This window comes from Phascolarctos cinereus, unplaced genomic scaffold (genome assembly GCF_003287225.1).
Source record: "Phascolarctos cinereus isolate Bilbo 61053 unplaced genomic scaffold, phaCin_HiC Scaffold_726;HRSCAF=1367, whole genome shotgun sequence".
NCBI lineage: Eukaryota > Metazoa > Chordata > Mammalia > Diprotodontia > Phascolarctidae > Phascolarctos > Phascolarctos cinereus.
In genome coordinates, this window is record NW_027556098.1 from 218753220 (window position 1) to 218772236 (window position 19017).

Consider the following 19017-nt stretch of genomic DNA (forward strand, 5'->3'; position numbering starts at 1 on the left):
GTCTTTGGGGTTGCCTGGAGTCCTGAGAAGTTAAATGACTTTTTCAGGATCATAGAGCCAGGAGATGTTAGAGGCAAAACTTGAATCAAGGCCTTCTCAACTCCCAAGGTCAGCCCTGATACTGCTACACTGTACTGCCTCTCATTTACTCCTATTGGGTTTGACATTCTCATCTTTTTCTATTACATGACTGACTTCCCTGAATGGGTGTTGCCTCAGACAAACTGAGACCTGGGAAAGACCTTAGCTTAAAGAGGCCAAGGTCTCTCACTGTTTCCAGGGCCATCTCCAGTTGTCCTGATCTGTATCTTGCCACTGGACCCTGATGGCTCTGGAGGAGAGAGTGAGGCTGGTGACTTTGCACAGCCTCATTTGAAGCCAATTCACTTGCAAGTCAAGACATTACCTTCCTGATGTCGTTCTCTTCAAGAATGAAGGACCACCACCATCACCACCACCACCACCAACAACAACAAACTGCCCGTGGGAAGAATAAGTTATATGCTTCCCTTGGGAATAAACACAGTATGGAATGAGACCTCATCAACTTGTTGTAAGTAAGGGTATAGCCAGCTATGTCTTACTAAGAAAAAAATAAAGAACAGATGATTCCTGTTTTAAAGTTCAAAATATACATGTCTGTTCCTTTCTCTTGAAAAAAAAATCAATAATGCTATCTTCTGAGCAAACCTCTAAACTCTCTGTCACTCCCTTCCTCTCATCCCTCTTCCTCTCTCCCTCCCCTCCCTCTCTCTCTCTCCCACTCTCTCCTCCCCACTCCCCCTCCCATTTTCCCTTTCCTGTCCCCCTTCCTTCTCCCTCACTCCCCCTCCTACTCTCCCCTCTCTTTTCCTTATTCTGTGCTTCCCTCCTTCTTCCTCTTCCTCTTCCCCCTCCCTCTGTCTCTCTCCTCCCTCTCCTCCCCTCCTTCCATCCCCTTCCCCTCCCAACACCCTCTACCCACAGAGATGCACACACAGACTTGCCATATATTTTTGTCTGGCTGTAACAGCGTGTTGATGCGATTTACAATCCAGCTGAAAAGCCTCCCATACAGGGCTTTCGACATGGCATCTCGGACGTCAGCAGCTTTGTCCACGGTGTTGGTGCGGATGATGGTTTCCCCTCTGGTAACCACGCAGTGTGAGGTGAGAGCCTCCTGGAATTCCTCTGAGCTGATGCCAAGCAGGGTGGCAGCTGGAATACAACAGAACCCAGATGTGGGCTCGAGCCCAGGGCCTTCCGAAACTGTCACCAGCCAGGGCAGCTGCAGCCACAGCAGTAGTAGCAGAAACAGTAGCATCATTAACACGTACTAGGAAAACACAGGGCCTGAGCATCAAATAGTTACCATTTTCCAAGGCCACTGAATTGGGCACTTCACTCTTATCCGTCTGGTGTTCCGAAGATATTGATGCAAACTCGATGTTCCCAGTGTTCAAAATCGCTGCTAAGATTCTGTACACAGAATGCACCTCCTGAAAAGGACACCAAGAACCATTTTTTTCTGAATCATTATTAATCAGACTACAGTAACACTATAGTTCTCAAATTCTGATTTTTGCATTGTTTTCTTAAACAAGGAGAAAAACTTAATTGATTTTGAATGTGATTTTTATGGAAGGGGAGGGATGTGCCTGTGATGCCATGAGGTTAAAATAAAGGTGAGCTGTAGGATCTCAGATCTAGAATTGGGAAGGGCCTAGAAGCCATTAAATCTACCCCTCCACACACGTTTTACAGATAAAGCCCAGGGAAGTGAAATGACTGGTCCAAAGCTTCATTCCCCTCCACGATGCTCTGATGACTCATCTCCGTAGGACATAGTCTACCATGCCATAAAAACCTCTTTAATCTACAAACTCCTTTTGCCCTTGGACTGCTTCTCTCTTTGGAAGTACCCTCACCCCTGAGGCCTCACCTTCCAATTGGCTGGTTCCTTTTTCCCCTATTTTCAGGAGACCCAGGCCAAAGATGGCTTTTAGTCTTCCTCAGACCACATGGCTGACTCAACTCCTCTGCTTGGGTACATTCCACTTCTCTTCTTCAGCTCCCTTTTAATATTATCTTCCCTATTAGAATGTAAGCTCCTTAAGGGAAGGGACTATCTTTCTTTCCTCTTGTATTTGTTTTCTCATTATTTAGCACAGTGTCTGGCAAATAAGAAGGTTTAATAAATGCTCGTTGATGACTGAAGGTTACATGGGTAATAAGCATCAGAGGTGAGATTTTAACCCAGGTCCTCAAACTCCAGAGTCCTTGCTCTTCCTCATGGACCCTGCTGCCTTTGTAATGAACAAGATGTGGGAGTAGAATAAACAGCTTAAAGAGAAAAGGATAAGCCCCCATGTTCACGATGGTACGAGCAAATAACATAGATGTGATAAATTCATTTTATCATTCCACTGTATTCATGGGTTCAGAGATGGGAGGAACCTTAGAGATTATCTAGTCCACGGGTTTTATCCTCTTTTGTTAACCTCTTAGAAGTTACCCTGTACTAGATCTTTGCTTAACCTCCTAGAAGTAGCTTGGTATTGCAATAGAGAGAGCTCTGGACCTAGAATCAGAAAGACCCAAGTTCAAATTCAGTCTCAGATACTTACTAGTTATGTGACCCCAGGAAAGTCATCTATCTTTGTCTACCTCAGTTTCCTCAACTGTAAAACAGGGATGATAACATCACCAACCTTCCAGGGTTATTGTGAGGATCAAATGAGACAATATTTGTAAAGCACTTAGCACAGTGCTTGACATACAGTAGGCACTTAATAAATGCTCATTCCCTTTACATTCTCCTTCCCTTTTATGCCTTGACCCCTTTGGCAGCCTGGTGACCCTTAGAGATTCCCTCTCAGAATAATGTTTTTAGTGCATATAATAAAATATATAGGATTACAAACAAAACCAATTATATTGAAATACAGATATTAAAAGAGCAAATTCAAGGACCCCAGGTTAAAAGCCCTTCACTAGTCCAATTTCCCCATTTTACAGAAGAGGGACCTGAAGCTCATAAGAGTAAGTTTCAGAATAGGGATTTGCAACCCAGATTCTCTGATTCTCTCCTGCACCATGTTCTTTCTGCCTGTTTCTCTGTAACCAGCAATTCTACAGCCAAGAAATATTTCCAGAATAAAAACACTCAGGCGGAGATCTATATTAGTGCTAAAATAAATAGCTCCTAAATGATGATGCCCCCATGCCTACAGCATTCAGATAAGCACAAAAAACAAAAACAAAATAAGTAGGAGCCAACCCGTCTGCAACAGTGCCATCTGCTGGCTGCCTGGTAATATAGCAAAGCTAAATGAGGATTTTCTTTTAAAAAGTGTCTCCGCTCTAGGAAAATATCAGATTTAAATGAAAGCCAAAATGGCCTTTTCTGAGTTATTCAAATTATTATGTTAGTCATATGACTTAGGCAGCTTTTTTTCGGGGGGAAGTCCACAATGGTGGTGGTGGTGGTGGTGGTGGTAGTGGGGTGTGTGTGTGTGTGTGTGTGTCTGTGTGTGTGTGTGTGTGTGTGTACTCTGTGTGTATGTGTGTTTTAGGGAGGGCATTTTACTGATTCTAGAGCATGTGAAAGTTCCACAGTTTAAGCTCTCTATTGATGAATTAAGCCATAGTTTCACAGTCTCTTACTAGGCTCAGTTTCATTCAGTTAACCACATTAAATCAGACTCCCACCAGGTTGCCTAATACATTCCATTCAACTCAAGTCAACTCAACTCAATCCATCAGAAAGCATTTATTAGGTGCCTATTATGGGCCAGGCATTGTATTAGGTGCCAGGGAAACAAAGATAAAAACGAAATATCCCTGCCTGTAAGGAGCTTATGTTCTTTCAGGAGATAAGTATACATTAAGTATACAAGTATAACCCAAGTCCCAAAGCCCATTGGTATGCCAGGGCATTAATCTCCACCAGTGAAGAGGGAGTCCCATAACAATGGGCTTTGGGACTTGAGATATATACAAAATTTATACAAAATAAATACAAGATGTGTGTGTGTGTATATGTGTGTGTGTGTATATGTGTGTGTGTGTGTGTGTGTGTGAAGACTAGGAAAGGCTTGAGGACAAGTGAGCCTGAGCTCTAGAAGGAGGTAGGATTCTAAGAGGAAGAGGTAAGGAGGAGGTATATTCCAGGCATTCAAGAGAGTCTGCAAAAGGGCCAGAAGAGGAAATGTGGCGTGAGGAGCAAGAATGCCAAGATGAGAAAGCATATGAACGAATATACAATGAGCCTAGAAAGGTAGGTTGGAGCCAGGTGGTGAGGAGCCTTAAATGCCAAACCAAGGAGTTTGTGTTTGATCCCAGAGGCAGAGCTTTCCTGAGTAGGGGAATAACATAGCTAGATTTACCCTTTAGGAATTTCACTATGGCACATGGAGAACTGAGAGGCATTCATCAAATACCTACTATGTACAAAAAAGGTACAGTGTTCAAAGAAGAGAAACAAAGACAAAAAATAGTCCCTGCCCTGAAGGCACTTAGATTAAACTTTGGAAAGTACAGTGGGTATAAAAATAAGTATAATGCCAAGTAATTTGAGGAGGGAGAGAACACTAACAGCTAGGGAGAAGGGATCACAAATGGCTTCATGGAAGAGGGAGTCCCTGAACTGAGCCTTGCAGAGAAGACAAGGATTCTGAGGGGTACTGATGAAGATGGATCTCATTCCAGGTAGGAGGGACACTTTGTTCAAATATCATTGAGCAGGAGATGGAATATCCAGTTTGGGAAACAAGCCCAGGTTGGCTAAAACACAGAGTTTGTAGAGAAGAATAGTATGAAACTGGGTTAGGAAGGGAGGTGGAAGCCAGATTACCTAGGGCTTTAAATGCTAGGCTAGGGAATTTTCATTATATACTAGAGACAATGGGGAGCCACTGAAGATTTTTGAGAAGAGGAGTGACATGGTCAGGCTTGTGCTTTGGAAGATTATTTTGGAAGGTACATGAAAAATGGACTAGAAAGGGGAGAGACTGGAAATGGGGAGACCAATAAGTACCATTATAATAGTTTAGTACTACTATGGTAGTACAAAAATAGTACCAATAAGTACCAATAGTCCAATAAGATCATTATAATAATTAACACCAGAGGGGATAAGAGCTTGGATTAGAGTGGTAGCATCATTACGAGTGGAGAGAAGCTATATCCCAGAGATTTTTTTCAAAAGGGAAGAGGACCTATTCATACAAAAATATTTATAGCAGCTCTTTTTGTAGTGGCCAAGAATTGGAAATTGAGGGAATGTCTATCAATTGGGTAACGGTTGAACAAGTTGTGGTATATGATTGCAGTGGAATATTTTTGAAGTAGAAGAAATGACAAGCAGAATGATTCAGAAAAAAAGCTGGAAAGACTTATATGAACTGACACAGACTGAAGTAAGCAGAACCAGGAGAACATTGCACACAGCAACAACAATATCATTCTATGAACAACTGTGAATGACTTAGCTATTCTCAGCAATACAATGATCTAAGACAATCTCAAAGGACTCATGATGAAAAATGCTATCTACTTCCAGAGAAAGAACTGATGATATCTGAATACGGACTGCAGCATACTATTTTTCACTTTCTTTCCTTCTTTCAATTTTTTTGGTTCATGTTTGCTTTAACAAAATGATTAATATGGAAATAGGTTTACATGGTTGCACAAGTATAACCTATATCAGGCAGCTTCCTATCTCAGGGAGGGTTGAGGGGAGGGAAGAAAGGATAGAATTTAGAAATCAAAACTTTAAAAAATCCAAATGTTAAAAATTGTTTTTCCTTGTACTTGGCTGGGGGAGGAATAAAATATCATTTTTTAAAAATAAATGGAGAGAAGTATATGATAAGAGAGATGCTGTGGAGGTGACGTTGACAAAATTTAGCCACTGATTAAATGCATTGGGGGAGAGGGAGAATGAAAAGGAAAAGATGACTCCAAGGCTATGAATCTGGGTGACTGGGAAGAGGAGAGTGGTAGCATCAAAAGAAATAAGGAATTTAGAGGAGGGGTGGGTTTAGGATCCAGAAATGATCTGTGCATTACTCTTTTCACCTCTGTGACACTACTCTCCATTGGTCGTGTTCACCCTTTGTCTGACCACTCTTCTTCAATTTCCTCTCCCGAATCATTATTCATCTCCCAGTTATAACTTGGATATACTCCCAAGGCTTTGCCCCGGGCTGTGTGTGTGTATGTGTGTATGTATGCATGTTTATAGATATATATTATGTATAGACCTATATGCGTATATGTGTATATACATATGTGTGTGTGTGTGTGTATATATATATATTCTGTTATTTCATGAGCTTCCGTAGCTTCAGTGATGCAGATGACCCCCAAATCTATGTACCCCATTTTAATCTTTCTTTCAAACACCCAAGGCCCAGCTGCTTATTAGATATTCTATACTTGAGTGTTCTATCAGCATCTCAAACTTAACAGATCCAAGATAGTACTCATTATCTTTCCTCCTAAAACCTGCTCCTCCTCCAAATTTCCCCGTTCCTGTTGAGGGTACTACCATCTTTCCATCATGTGGGTTTGCAAATCAGACTTGTTCTTGACTCTTGATTTCCCATCATTCTGTATGTACCAAGTCTTGGGGATTCTGTCTCCACAATATCTTTCATTCACATTCCTTTCCCTACTGAAATGATCTCTTCGTTGGTCTTTCTGCTTCCAGTCTCTCCCCTCTCCAATTCAATTTGACATTTGTCAAAGTAATTTTACTGACAAGAATCTGACCATGAAAGTCAGCCAATAAACATCTACTATGTACTAAATGTTATGCTAAACACCGGGGATCCAAAGAAAAGTAAAAGAACAGCTCCTGTCCTTAAGGAGCTCACAGGGGAGACGATACATAAACAAATTTTGTAGGAAAGGAAGGGAATAAGCATTTATTAAACACCTACTATATGCCAAGTATTGTGCTAAGTGCTTTACAAATATTACATAATTTAATTCTCACAATAACCTTTGGAAAGTAGGTGCTATTATTATCCCCATTTTATGTTGAGGAAACTGAGGCAGACAGCAGATAAATGTCTTGCCCAGGGTCATATAGCTAGTAAGTGTCTAATTCTGGACTTGAACTTATGTCTTCCTGACTCTAGGGTCTAAGTTCTATCCACTGTACCACCTAGCTGCCCAATTTACAAGATAAATTGGAAATCATCACCAGAGAAAAAGCAGTAAATTAAGGAAAATCAAAAAAGGCTTTCCAGCAGAAGGTAGGATTTTAGCTGGGACTACAAGGAAGCCAGGAAATCCTACAGTCAGGAGATGTAATGTCTTGTTCAAGGAACAGCAAGGAGGTCACTGTCATTGGATTGCAGAGTATGTAGAAGGCTGGGGATCTAACACCTGCTATGTGCCAGGCATTGTGCTAACTAGGTACTGGCAGTGCTAAATGAAATAGAAGCTTATCTTCTGTTAAAGGAGACAATAGGTATGTCTGTATATATGCATATATGTGTATACATATACACATGCACACATATACATATACATGCATGTGTACATATACGTATACAAACAGAGTAAATACAAAGTTATCCCAAATCACCTAAAGAGCCCTTGCAGCCTGAGTCTGTATCCATTCACTTTGTAACTTTTCAGGGATATACAACACACAATTATATCTTAAAGATAACCACCATCTTATCCTGGGAAATCCCTAGTGGATTAAAAAAAAATTAGGCCTCTTCCTAAAAAGTTAACACTCAGTATGAAACACAAATACATACACACACACGCACACAAACATGTGTGTGTGCATGTATTTGTGTTTATATATTGTGTTATATATATTGTGTTACATATATATAAATCAAATTTATATTATGATTATTCTTGTCTTACAATATAGAGGTGCCATACTGTATAAGGTTAGACTCTCAGGATACTTGACTTGAAAAGCAGACATCTGTGCATGGAAGGCAAAAGGGATTTGCAGATGCCTGTAATTGCTAATTACTCCCCAGGTGTGAAGAATTCAAGACCATTTCTTGATGCTGATGACTGCCTTTGCCAGGGCAGTGTTAGATCCGGCTACACAATTGTGTAGAGAATAGTATATGGAGCAGGTGGAGAGTGAAGAATGGTCAGAGAATTAATATTGTGGTTGGAATAATTGAATTAAAGCAAAGAGCAGTAACGTGTATCAGGAGCTAAGAGAGAAATTGAATGATTATTAGTCAGGACTGGTATTTTAGGGCATGTACAGGTATGGACCCCTGACAGTTTGTGAGTTAATCTTTGTGCAGACTCCCGGAGGATTAAGCTTAACTTGATATGTAGGAGCATGGAGAGAGTAGATATTGGCGCTATTGGAGGCTGGCACATTCTTCCACTGGTTGTTAAAGCATTAAGATGGTGTGTGGCTCAGTCACAGTGCCCTCCCATGAAAAAATATCAGTATTTGGAGAAAAATGAAGAGAAACTCCTAATCCATGAGGTATATGGAAGGCACAACTCCAAATGCCCCTGAAAGTACACAGGGAGACTAAAGTAGACATGGGTCTTAGAGGGTGATTGAGAGCAGAGAACATGTGTTACTGAGTCGCCCTTTTTGGAGGGAGTACATGTGATGATGTCAAACAATTATACAGGATCACATCACTGAAAATGGAGGACAGACTCACTGATCTACATCAAAAAGATTTGGGGATAATTTTCATTAAAGCAGCCTTTCATTTAAAGAAAAGGACTCATCTCTGTTGGAGGTATTCAGTTGCAACAAGAGGCTTTTTCTGAAATCTTTGCTTTGCTATTGAGAATTATGATGATGATGATGATGATGATGGTGGTGGTGGTGATGGTGATGATAGCTCACATGTATATAGCACCTTATAGGCAATAAAATACTTTCTACATAGTGTCTAATTTGATCTTCACAAATAAGCCCATAAGGTAGGTAGAGTATTATTCTCATTTTATAGATGAGGACAAGTAGGATGCAAAGAGATTGTGTGATTTCCCTGAGATCACATAACTAGTAGGTGACTAGAACACATGAAGGTTTGATTTAGTGTAGTGGATACAGGGCCAGCTTTGGAGTCAGGAAGATGTGGATGTATTACCACAAGCAATTCACCTAATCTTTGAGTGGCCACAAAAGTTGCAGATGAGAGCAAGGAGACAAACATTTATGTGCCTGGCACTTAAAAAATATTGTCTCATTTGATGTTGACTTACTAATCCACATTGATTGAAGAAATTTCTATACAATGAGAGTTCCTCACATTAATGAAATCTCAAATTTAGACACTACCACCCCTCAAAAAAAGTCCCAAAAATACTATTGTAAGGACCTGGTAGTAAAATGAAGAGGCAGAGGGAAAGAATGCTTAAAAATACTAATAGGTATTATAGAAAAGGACAGCGACTTCCATTTAGCTAAGATGATTTCAATAGTAACAGCCAAATAATGTGACAGAATTTTTCAATTGACTCATTAGTTTATCTCTATATGATACCAGAACTGTTAGTTAAAAAGTGCAAAGTTTAGGGTTCCGCTTCTGGGAGACAAGAAAGCAGAGTTAGAAGTAAGTCACTCTCACCCTCCCTTATTAATCTCTGAAAGCCCAGAAAATATTGCCCCAGGAAAAACTGTGGAACAGCTGAACCAGCAGAAAGATGGGGTGCAGCAATCCTGTAGCCCAGGAAGCTGGAGGGATTAACGGGAAAGGCCCCTCTTGCCCTGGGAGAGGGGGAGCAGTACAGAACGGGAGACATCCCAGCAAGCTACTGGAAAGCCCCACCTCAACATAGCAGGGGGAGATCCTGAACCCCAGGTGGTGGAGCAGCAAGCACCAACACCAGGACCCCCAAGTGCCTCAGTAGGGCAGGGCAACCAGTGGAAATCAGCTCATAAAACCACCATGTGCCACAGTGTTCTAAGGCACCTAAGTCTCCCAGTGCCTCAGCAAAACTCTGGGAAGCACAGCTCCAAGGGAGAAAGCCCCAGGCAGAGAAACATCAATCTTCAAGGAGCTAAAGAAAGTGAAAGGAAAGGCCAGGGGTGAGCAGGCAACTTCATGGGGCCAGACTACCCAATCCAGTGTTGCTGATTCCAGCCCAACACCAGGTAAACTGTCAGAACCCTACAGCCTCCAACTGTTAGCATTGGAGGCCCCAGTACATAAAGCCCATGACCAGGCCCCAGGCTCCCAATACAAGAAGCTCCCCAGCAGGAGAGCTCAATCTTTTTAAAGGCCAGGAAATAAGCAAACACCATGAGTAAAAAGAAGCATTCCATAGATTCTTATTATGGGAAGACTGAAGATCAAGGCAAAAATTTTGAAGAGGACAGCATTGTCAACAAACCCACATCTGGAACCTCAAAAGGGAATATGAACTGGACTGAAGTCCAAAAAGCCTTCTTGGATGAGCTCAAGAAGGATTTTAAAAGTCAAATAAGAGAGGCAGAGGAAAAGTTGGGAAAAGAAAAGAGAGGTATGCAAGACAGAGTCAATAGCTTGGAAAAGGAAGGACAAAAATTTAACTGAAGAAAACAACTCCTTAAAACGCAGAATTTGCCAAACAGAAAAGGAGACACAAAAACTCACTGAGGAGAAGAATTCCTTAAAAAATAAAATGGGCCAAAAGTGCAAAGTTTAGTCAATTCAACTAACTGATATGGGAAATAATGTGGGAAAGGAAAGGGACTAGGAAAGAAGCTTGACTGAAGTCATCTGAATCTTTGTGAATCTAGTCAACACCTGGTTTATTCTTATTTACAGACATGACTTTAGGTAAAGTAGCCACTCAGTATAGTAGACCTGTCTGTAAATGTACACGGGTTAGAAAGATAAGTTCATTTGGGAAAAACAAAAACAAACAAAAAAACAAACAAAAAAACCATGATACCTTCCTTCCCACTTTGCATCAAAATAAGGTGTATCCTAGCATTTAACATGGGAAGCAGTCAAGATACACACACACACACACACACACACACACACACTACCATTCTTCATAACGTGCTCAACAGTAATTGAAGTAAAAGCATTTTTTTACCATTTTACTAAATCTAGCAATTTATTTTTTTATTTCTATTCTGCATTTTTGTAATATTATGACAGATAAAGAACCACTTAACTTTTCTTTCCAGCTAATTTCTTTTCTTTCTTTCTTTCTGTCTGTCTGTCTGTCTTTCTTTCTGTCTTTCTTTCTTTTTCTATCTTGCCCAGGCAGGAACAGCAGCTTCTCATGGGGCTGATCCCACTACTGACTGACACGGGAGATTTGACCTGCTCTGTTTCTGACCTTGGTTAGTTTGTCCCTCCTTAGGCAGCCTGATGGCCCCTCTGCTTGCCATATTAGTGCTAGATTTAATGTAGATACCCAATTTGCCTTGGTTTTACTGCAGCTCAGAACTTCCAAGTTCAAGGGCTCCACTAGCCTCAGCCTATTCCAGTAGCAAGTATTACAAGTATGCACCAACATGACCAGCTCCAGTTAATTTCTAATCCTAGACACTATCACTGTACACTTCCTCTAGGAGATGGAGCTATTCTTTTTGTAAGACTGCACAGATCTCTGCCCCCAAATCTGAGATCTCCATTCTTAAAACCTACCTTTAAGGAAATGTTAAACCTATTGCACAAGGCTATTTGAAACTATATTCTTGCATTGTAATTGTTCTTAGATTCTTTCTCATAATTATTAACAAAAGCAGCATTATAAATTAACAAAAGCTCTTTTAACAGATGCCTGAGTGTGTTTAATTGTTCCCCTCTAAAGAGTCAAGGGAAAGATATTTCTATTTTTACCCAACCTTTGGGAATTTCCACTGTCAGTCAGTTTAAAGTCTGTGGGAGGCTGACAGTGCAAATTAACAGCTGGCTAGAAAGAGGAAAGGTATTATTATGATTAAATCCAACCACACAGGGGAGTGAAGTCTCAGCCAAACTCATTGGATTAGAGCAGCAGTCTTTTACCGAGAGTGACTGTCCCAGGGTAACTGGAGTGTCTGGTAATCTCATCCCTTAAGATTTAACTTTCCCTCCTAGTGCCTAATCTCTCATTTCCTTTGTTGAGAAAGCAAAAGAATATATATCGTTTGCAAAAACTATGGCATGAAGCCCAGAAACTGTGACATGAATATATCACAGAATAATATTTTTTGCACAGGGTTATAAATATCTTGTCACCTCTAGCATATATTTAATAGAGACAGTCTGTATCTTATATGATAAGAGTAGTACAACAATCACAGATACAGTAAAAAATGGATGACTATATACTCTCACAGAATTAAGTTACTATGCACAAGTTAAAGGGGCATAAATGAATTTGTCTTGGCACTCAAGAAGTTACTTCCATAAACATCCCTGAGTATAAACTAGACAACAAAGTACTCTCATAAATGATTCAATTTAATGACTACAACAACAGCCACAAATATGGAGAAAGATAGCATCATTTAATGAAAATGGGATTCTTTCAAAGTTTGCTATCACAGCTAGCCTGCATTAGTGAGAATTCCAAAATATAGAGCTCTGTGGTGCTCATAACCCAATCCCTATGGAATTCGGAAAGCAATTAGCTCATTGTGTCAAAAGTGGGTACCTTGATCTCTAAGCCAACTAAAGCAGAGGACACAGCCTTAAATAGGGTGAGGTGAATGGAGCTTTGTCCTAGGGTTTGGGGATGCTGCTAACATTTCTGTTTCTTTCAAAACTTGGAAACAACAGAGTTTTTAGCACCTAGGGAACAATAATACTTTGCTGAAGTAAGAAGCTACTAGATGGTCCACTTTCCTTCCTGTTCTGCTTCTTCCTCCCTGCCACACCTCTCCCTCTCCCTCCATAGCCTCCCCAGCCTTGCCCTGGGGCCTGGCCATTATGCTGTTCTAGGATCAAGGTGTCCCAGGACAGTTACCACCATCAACCTGGCTCATATTTGTCCCAGAACTGTAATGCAGCATTTACTGAAAGGTGATTAATGGAATGTGAATAGGGGTCCCATCAGAAAGAAGGTAGTGAAAAGGACATATTATGTGTGTCAATTTTTTATGTAAAAATGGTATTAATTGCCTTTACTATGTTCCAAAATTCCCCCAGCTCTCTCACGGTATTTTTCTCATCTGTAGAATGAAATTGTTGGCCTCTACTGTTGGCTTCTAAAGTCCCTTCAAATTCTAAGTCTAAAATGGTACAATCCTATTCCATGTTTTCAAGATACCCTCTATCAATTAACTAGCATTTATTAAGCATTTACCCATGTGCCAAGAGTGGAAATGGGCTGTAAGGACATTAAGACAAAAGTGAAGCGCTTCTGGCACTTGAGAAACAGTCTCACATTCCTGAGTTACATTCTAACAGGAGAGACAAACATGTCCACATAGAGATATATACACAAAACAAATATAAGATATGTGGGTGGGGGAAGAAAGGCACTAATAGCTGGGAGGATGGAGAGAGGCTTAATGTGGAAGGAGGAACTGGAACTAAGAATTGAAAGAAACCCAGGATTCTCAAAGAATCCAGAATCTGAGGGTTCTCTCGACCAATCCCAAGCTCCCAGAGTATAACATGTCATTTGGAGAGGTTGTTCTACAGAAATATTGCCTTCTAGTATTTGAGGAGTTATCTATTGGCAGACACTTACCTCGTCAGTGAACCCTATAATCTTAAAGCAGTGCTGAATTTCTTCAAATTGTTTTCCATATGACTCTTTAGCAATAATATCTTCCATCACCCTTCCTGTCTCATTATCTATGTACCTAAATGAAAAGGAATGTTACCACACAGTACTAGCTTTTGTCTAAAAAGTTGCACCCCGAATGCCATGCATGCCTCAACCCATTTTCTCACAGGTGCATTTGTCTAAGAGACTATAACTACCAAGTGGAACTAATTATGCATGTAGACGGATAACGTGGTTACAAATGAAAATTTAATCCCTCCATAGGAAATCCAGGCAGTGACTACAGTCATTGCCATGTAAAACTACTTTTGGGGGGTAACTTTTAACAAGGGAATATTGGATTAAACACCTATTACTAGTCTCAGCTAAATAGACTGTGTAGCTTCAGTCAAGAAAGCATTCACTCAGCATGTCAGTGTTTGCTCATTGCTAATTACATATTTATTTAAATAGAAGAATCACCATATAGTTACCTAGGAGGCTTTTTCTCTGGCAGACTGTACTCAGAAATTTTCTTTTGGTGATAAAGACCAGCATAAATATAGTAAAAAATATGAAAATTTTTCTCTCCTCTGGAAAAAAAATGGAATATTGTTAAAGTGATATCCAAGAACTCTTTTCAAAGCATAATATTTCTGGATTTGCACATTGGTTCCCTATCCAAGGAGGTGAAATCCAGGACTGTGACCCTACCAAGTTAAACTTATCCTCAGCAGAACCTACCAAGCTCTGCCTGTCCTCATTTCTACTAAGGTCACCAGTCTAAAGTACTACAGTCTTGGGTCAACCTACTTTCTTTCAAAACGTTTCTGGTCTCAAGAAGACAAGGGTATTTCCCTCTTGGGACTGCCAGGTCTACCTCTTTGGCTCCTGGTTTTTAAAAATGGCCTCACATAGTCATTTTCCTTACAAAGTGGCTAGCTCTTAATCTAGAAAATCCTATCTGCCAGTATCTCTTTCTTCCTAGTCCTATTCTGTTCCTGTTCTTTCCTTCCAGGTACATTCTATTCTTCCTTTTGTTTAGAAGTTAGTTGAGTGGACTTTGATGTCTGAATCCCCCTTCCATGTGCTACACTCACCATCCTGGCATCAGCTATTATGGGTGTCTTCCAGACAGGCAGTATGGTATGGTAGAATGAAGGCTAGAGCTGGAGCCAGAAGACATTTGTGTGAATCCCTACACTGCCACTAACTCTCTGTTGGACGTTAGGCATATCACTATGCCACTCTGGTCTATTTCCTCATCTATGAAAGGAGAGGGTGGGACTAAATGACCTTTAAAAGGCAGAGTTCTTTTTTTTTATATGTCATAGATCTCTCTGGCAGTTTGGTGAAGGCTAAGGATTTTCCCTCAAAAATAATGTTTTTAAATGCATAAAACAAAATACATCAGATTACAAAAGAAACCAAAGATTAATGAATATAATAATGGGCATTTTTTTCCTGTTCAAGTCCATAGACATACTATAATGTATCTATGGCCCCAGGTTAAGAACCCCTGCTCTGAGGTTTCTTATGGCTCTAAATCTATGTGCTTTTCACTTTTTCTTCTTCTATTTTTCTAAATTCAAAGTTCCTTACTTCATGCTGCTTTCCTCATGATACTTTTGGTTCAGAGTCCTGACTGCCTCCAATGGAAAAATCTCTGATTTAGAGTCATAAGATCTTGGTTCAAATTTCAGTTTTGGAAATTTTACCTGTGTGACTTTGGGCAAAAATAATGACTCTCATTTATAAAGTACTTTAAAGTTTGCAGAGCATTCTACCAACATCACTCTGTTGTGAACCACATTAACAGCCCTATAAACTAGATGCTAGAGCATCATCCCCATTTTACACTTGAGGAAATTGGCTTCCAGAGTTAAATAGCTTTTCCATGGCATCTCATCACTACATTTTGTTTTGGAAAATATTTTTAAATAAATATGTGACATTTATATTAACAAATATCAATAATATTAATAGATGTAACCAACATAAACAAAAGCTTTTTAAAAAAATTTAAAGTATAAAGGGACACTCAAACTTTTAATTAATTAATTAATTAATTTGCTTTTTGGTGAGGCAATCGGGGTTAAGTGACTTGCCCAGGGTCACATAGCTAGTTAGTGTCAAGTGTCTGAGGCCACATTTGAACTCAGGTCCTCCTGACTCCAAGGCCAGAGCTATATCCACTGCGCCATCTAGCTTCCCCATATTCAATTATTTTTAAGAGCGCAAAGTGGAACAGACCAAAAAATTCGAGAAACATTGAACTATGTCATTTTCCTTCTTTGTGGTGCTCAATTTATTTATTTACAAAATAAGGACAGAGGATTGAAGTGATCTCCAAGGTCCCTTCTGGCTAAATATATCATTCTACAGCCCGTTTTTTATTATGAAACCTTGATCCTTGCTCAGGAGCCTCAATAACACCAGTCAATCCTGGCCCGGGTTTCTTTAGGTCATTAGAGCAGAATCAGTTCTGTGCTTTACATATATACCTTCAGAGACATAACAATTCCCACCAGTTTGAGTCTATTTTTAAAAATATTAAAAATGTATCACAATCATATATGCAAGCAGAAAGCTGGGGCTCTCCTTTTGTCTAAGGTGAATCCCCAAGTTTTCCTATTGCCTTGGATGGCAGAGGAAGAGAAGTACCTGGCAGGACTACCAGGGGCAGTGAACCTAGAATGCACTACATGAGGAATACTAAAGAGGCATACTTATACGCTATTGCGCCTTACTGCCTTTTTGTTTCATTGTCATGGTGTTCTCTGCTCCTGGGGAGAACTCTTTATGCATGATGTAAGCAGATGATTTACAGAATATAAAGTGGAGATTGAAGTTTTTAGAAGAAAGCTGGCAGCATTGGTGAATGAGTTAATCCAGGGTGAATTTTGTTGACAAAATAGGAATGTAAAGTTTAATGGTTTTGATTACTATATACATGGCTGTGCTAATCTACTAGACAAGATCCACTTGGGAATACAGCTTTGTATGTTGCTCTGGACAAATGTTGGACAAAGAAGTGCTACTGGTCTCTAGCCCAGGAAAGAAAACTACTGACTGCTCTTCTCTAACCACAGAGGCTGTAATATGTGTGATAATGGAACCATTTTTAAAAAATTGTAGTTTATGTTCATATTCAATTGTACAAGAGAACTTTGTTTTTGCCAGTCTTCTTCTACCAACACAAATCACAACCTTTCTATAACTTGTAATCCTAATTTGGGAGTTAAATAAGAGAAGTTAAGTGACTTGTCAATGGTCACACAGCTAGCATATGTGCCAGGAGGGATCTGAACCCAAGTCTGACTGACTTCCAATCCAGCATTGTATCCATTATATAATGCTTATATAATTTTATATAAATAAGGATTTAAAAAGATTAAACATTGCACCTACACAGCTTGTTTTATAACTCTGGACTTTTCCAAGAGGTATTCAGAAATTTTTGCCCCCATTACAGCTCCCGTTGGTGTGAACATCATTTCCAGATACTTCCCGAAACGACTCGAGTTGTCATTGATGGCAGTACAAGCATTGCCAAATGCTTCCACTAAGGGGTTCACCTGGAGTATTTTCTCTCTCAGAGCCCGGTTGTTGGCCTATACACAACAGAGAAAGGGCGTGAAGAACTTCCAAAATGAATACACTTGCTATGTTCACCCACAGCACCTGTCCTCTTAAATTCTCCTTATGATGCGGGAAGGAGGGCTCCAAATGTGTTCGCAGCAGCTAGTGGTAGAGAATGACTTTCAAGACAAGGATCCTCAAGCAGAAAGCACTGTCTTCCATAGAATTGAAGGGCTGGGAGGCAGTCACACCTTAAACAATCCCAACAGATGAAAGACATAGAACACCGGGGAAAACCTTCCTTAGTAATCTAGTGTTTAATAAACCCTTTACCATTAGGACATTCTTCCTCAGATTTAACCTAAACTCCCACTGTGGCAGGGAAGAGAAGTACCTGGCAAGACTACCAGGGGCAGTGGACCTACAATGCATTACGTGAGGAACACTACAGAAGCGTATTCATACTTCTCTTGGGTCTGCGGCTGGCTATATATTATATTAAGCCTTCAGCTATCTGAAGACCGTTGTTTTTAAGGACACTTTTCACCATCTTGAATCCACGCTGAAAAATTCCTATTCCTTCAATATCCCCCCAAATACTTTATTTTTCCATCATTTAAGTCATCCCTGGGACATTACCCCTAAAACTCTCCTGATACTTTTGCCACTTTTACTTCCTGATGTTATTGTTTAAAATTTGAAAAATTTAATTGCATATAATGAAGCTCATGTGGCCTGTTTTTTTCTACTACGTGGGAGAAGGTGGCATGTCATTAGCCAAAGGGGATACATTAACAGAAGAATCAATCAACAAAGTTTTTTTTTGCATGAGTAAGAATAAGTATTGTGCATTTTTTTCTTTACAAAATACTTGATCGGCAATACATTCTTATCACTGTGTTACATGGTTCATTAAATACCTTTCCCAGGAAGGTCAAATGCTGGACAATCAGATGGGCACTTTCTGTCTTCCCAGAACCACTCTCTCCACTGATGATAATGCACTGATACAGTAAACAGAAGGTCAAGTAGAAAACTCAGAATATAATCAACAAAAGCGGATGTTCAGCTATGATTTTTGTATAGAATCAAGTCAGCATTATTTGATAAATAGCACACATCTATTTTTGTTAATCCATTATGCAAATCATAATTCCAAAAACTCTAAATGACAAAAAAAATTCAAAGCAGAGGAAAACTATAAGAGTAGAAAGACATTTCAAGGACAAGGAGTTAAATAGGCTCAGTTGAGTAAAGAGATGCTTTAGAGAAGAGGTGTTAAACATGCAATCAGCCAATGCAGGCAGAACTGGATTAAAATGTAAATGGGAAATATTTAACAAAATAAATTAAAATATAATGGAATGTAGATAATGTTAATATAAGGTTTTCTAAGACAATATGTTACCCACAGGAATCTTTATGTAATAATAATTCTTATTATAATAACTAACATTTATATAGTACTTACTATGTGCCAGGCACTGTGCTAAGTACTTTATAATTATTAATCTCATTTGATTCTCACAAAAATCCTGGGAGGTAGGTGCTGTTCTCTCTTTTAAAAAATTCAGGGATACAAAGTTTCAAAAAGAAATGTTAAAAGTAGTTTTCACATGAAGCTGGGAAATAAGATTATATAGGCAATGGGGTATAGAAATCTATCCTACTCTATAAGAAAATAGAAGGGGAAGGGGATAAGAGAAGGGGAGGGAGATAGAAGGGAGGGAAGATTAGGGAAAGAGGTATTCAGAATGCATGCCATCTTAGGGTGGGGGAGGGATA

General features: G+C 39.7%; 1 protein-coding gene across 1 annotated transcript in view; it reads right to left on the reverse strand.

Annotated features, from left to right (window-relative positions):
• Nucleotides 1-19017, reverse strand: part of MYO3B (myosin IIIB) — a 632072-nt gene that overhangs the window by 372406 nt on the left and 240649 nt on the right. The window contains exons 12-17 of the mRNA XM_078146159.1: nucleotides 18153-18236; nucleotides 17062-17264; nucleotides 14145-14243; nucleotides 13633-13747; nucleotides 1352-1478; nucleotides 997-1197 (exon numbers count right to left, since the gene is read on the reverse strand). Of these exons, the coding sequence (XP_078002285.1) occupies nucleotides 997-1197; nucleotides 1352-1478; nucleotides 13633-13747; nucleotides 14145-14243; nucleotides 17062-17264; nucleotides 18153-18236 (829 nt within the window). The remainder of the gene's footprint in view (nucleotides 1-996; nucleotides 1198-1351; nucleotides 1479-13632; nucleotides 13748-14144; nucleotides 14244-17061; nucleotides 17265-18152; nucleotides 18237-19017) is intronic.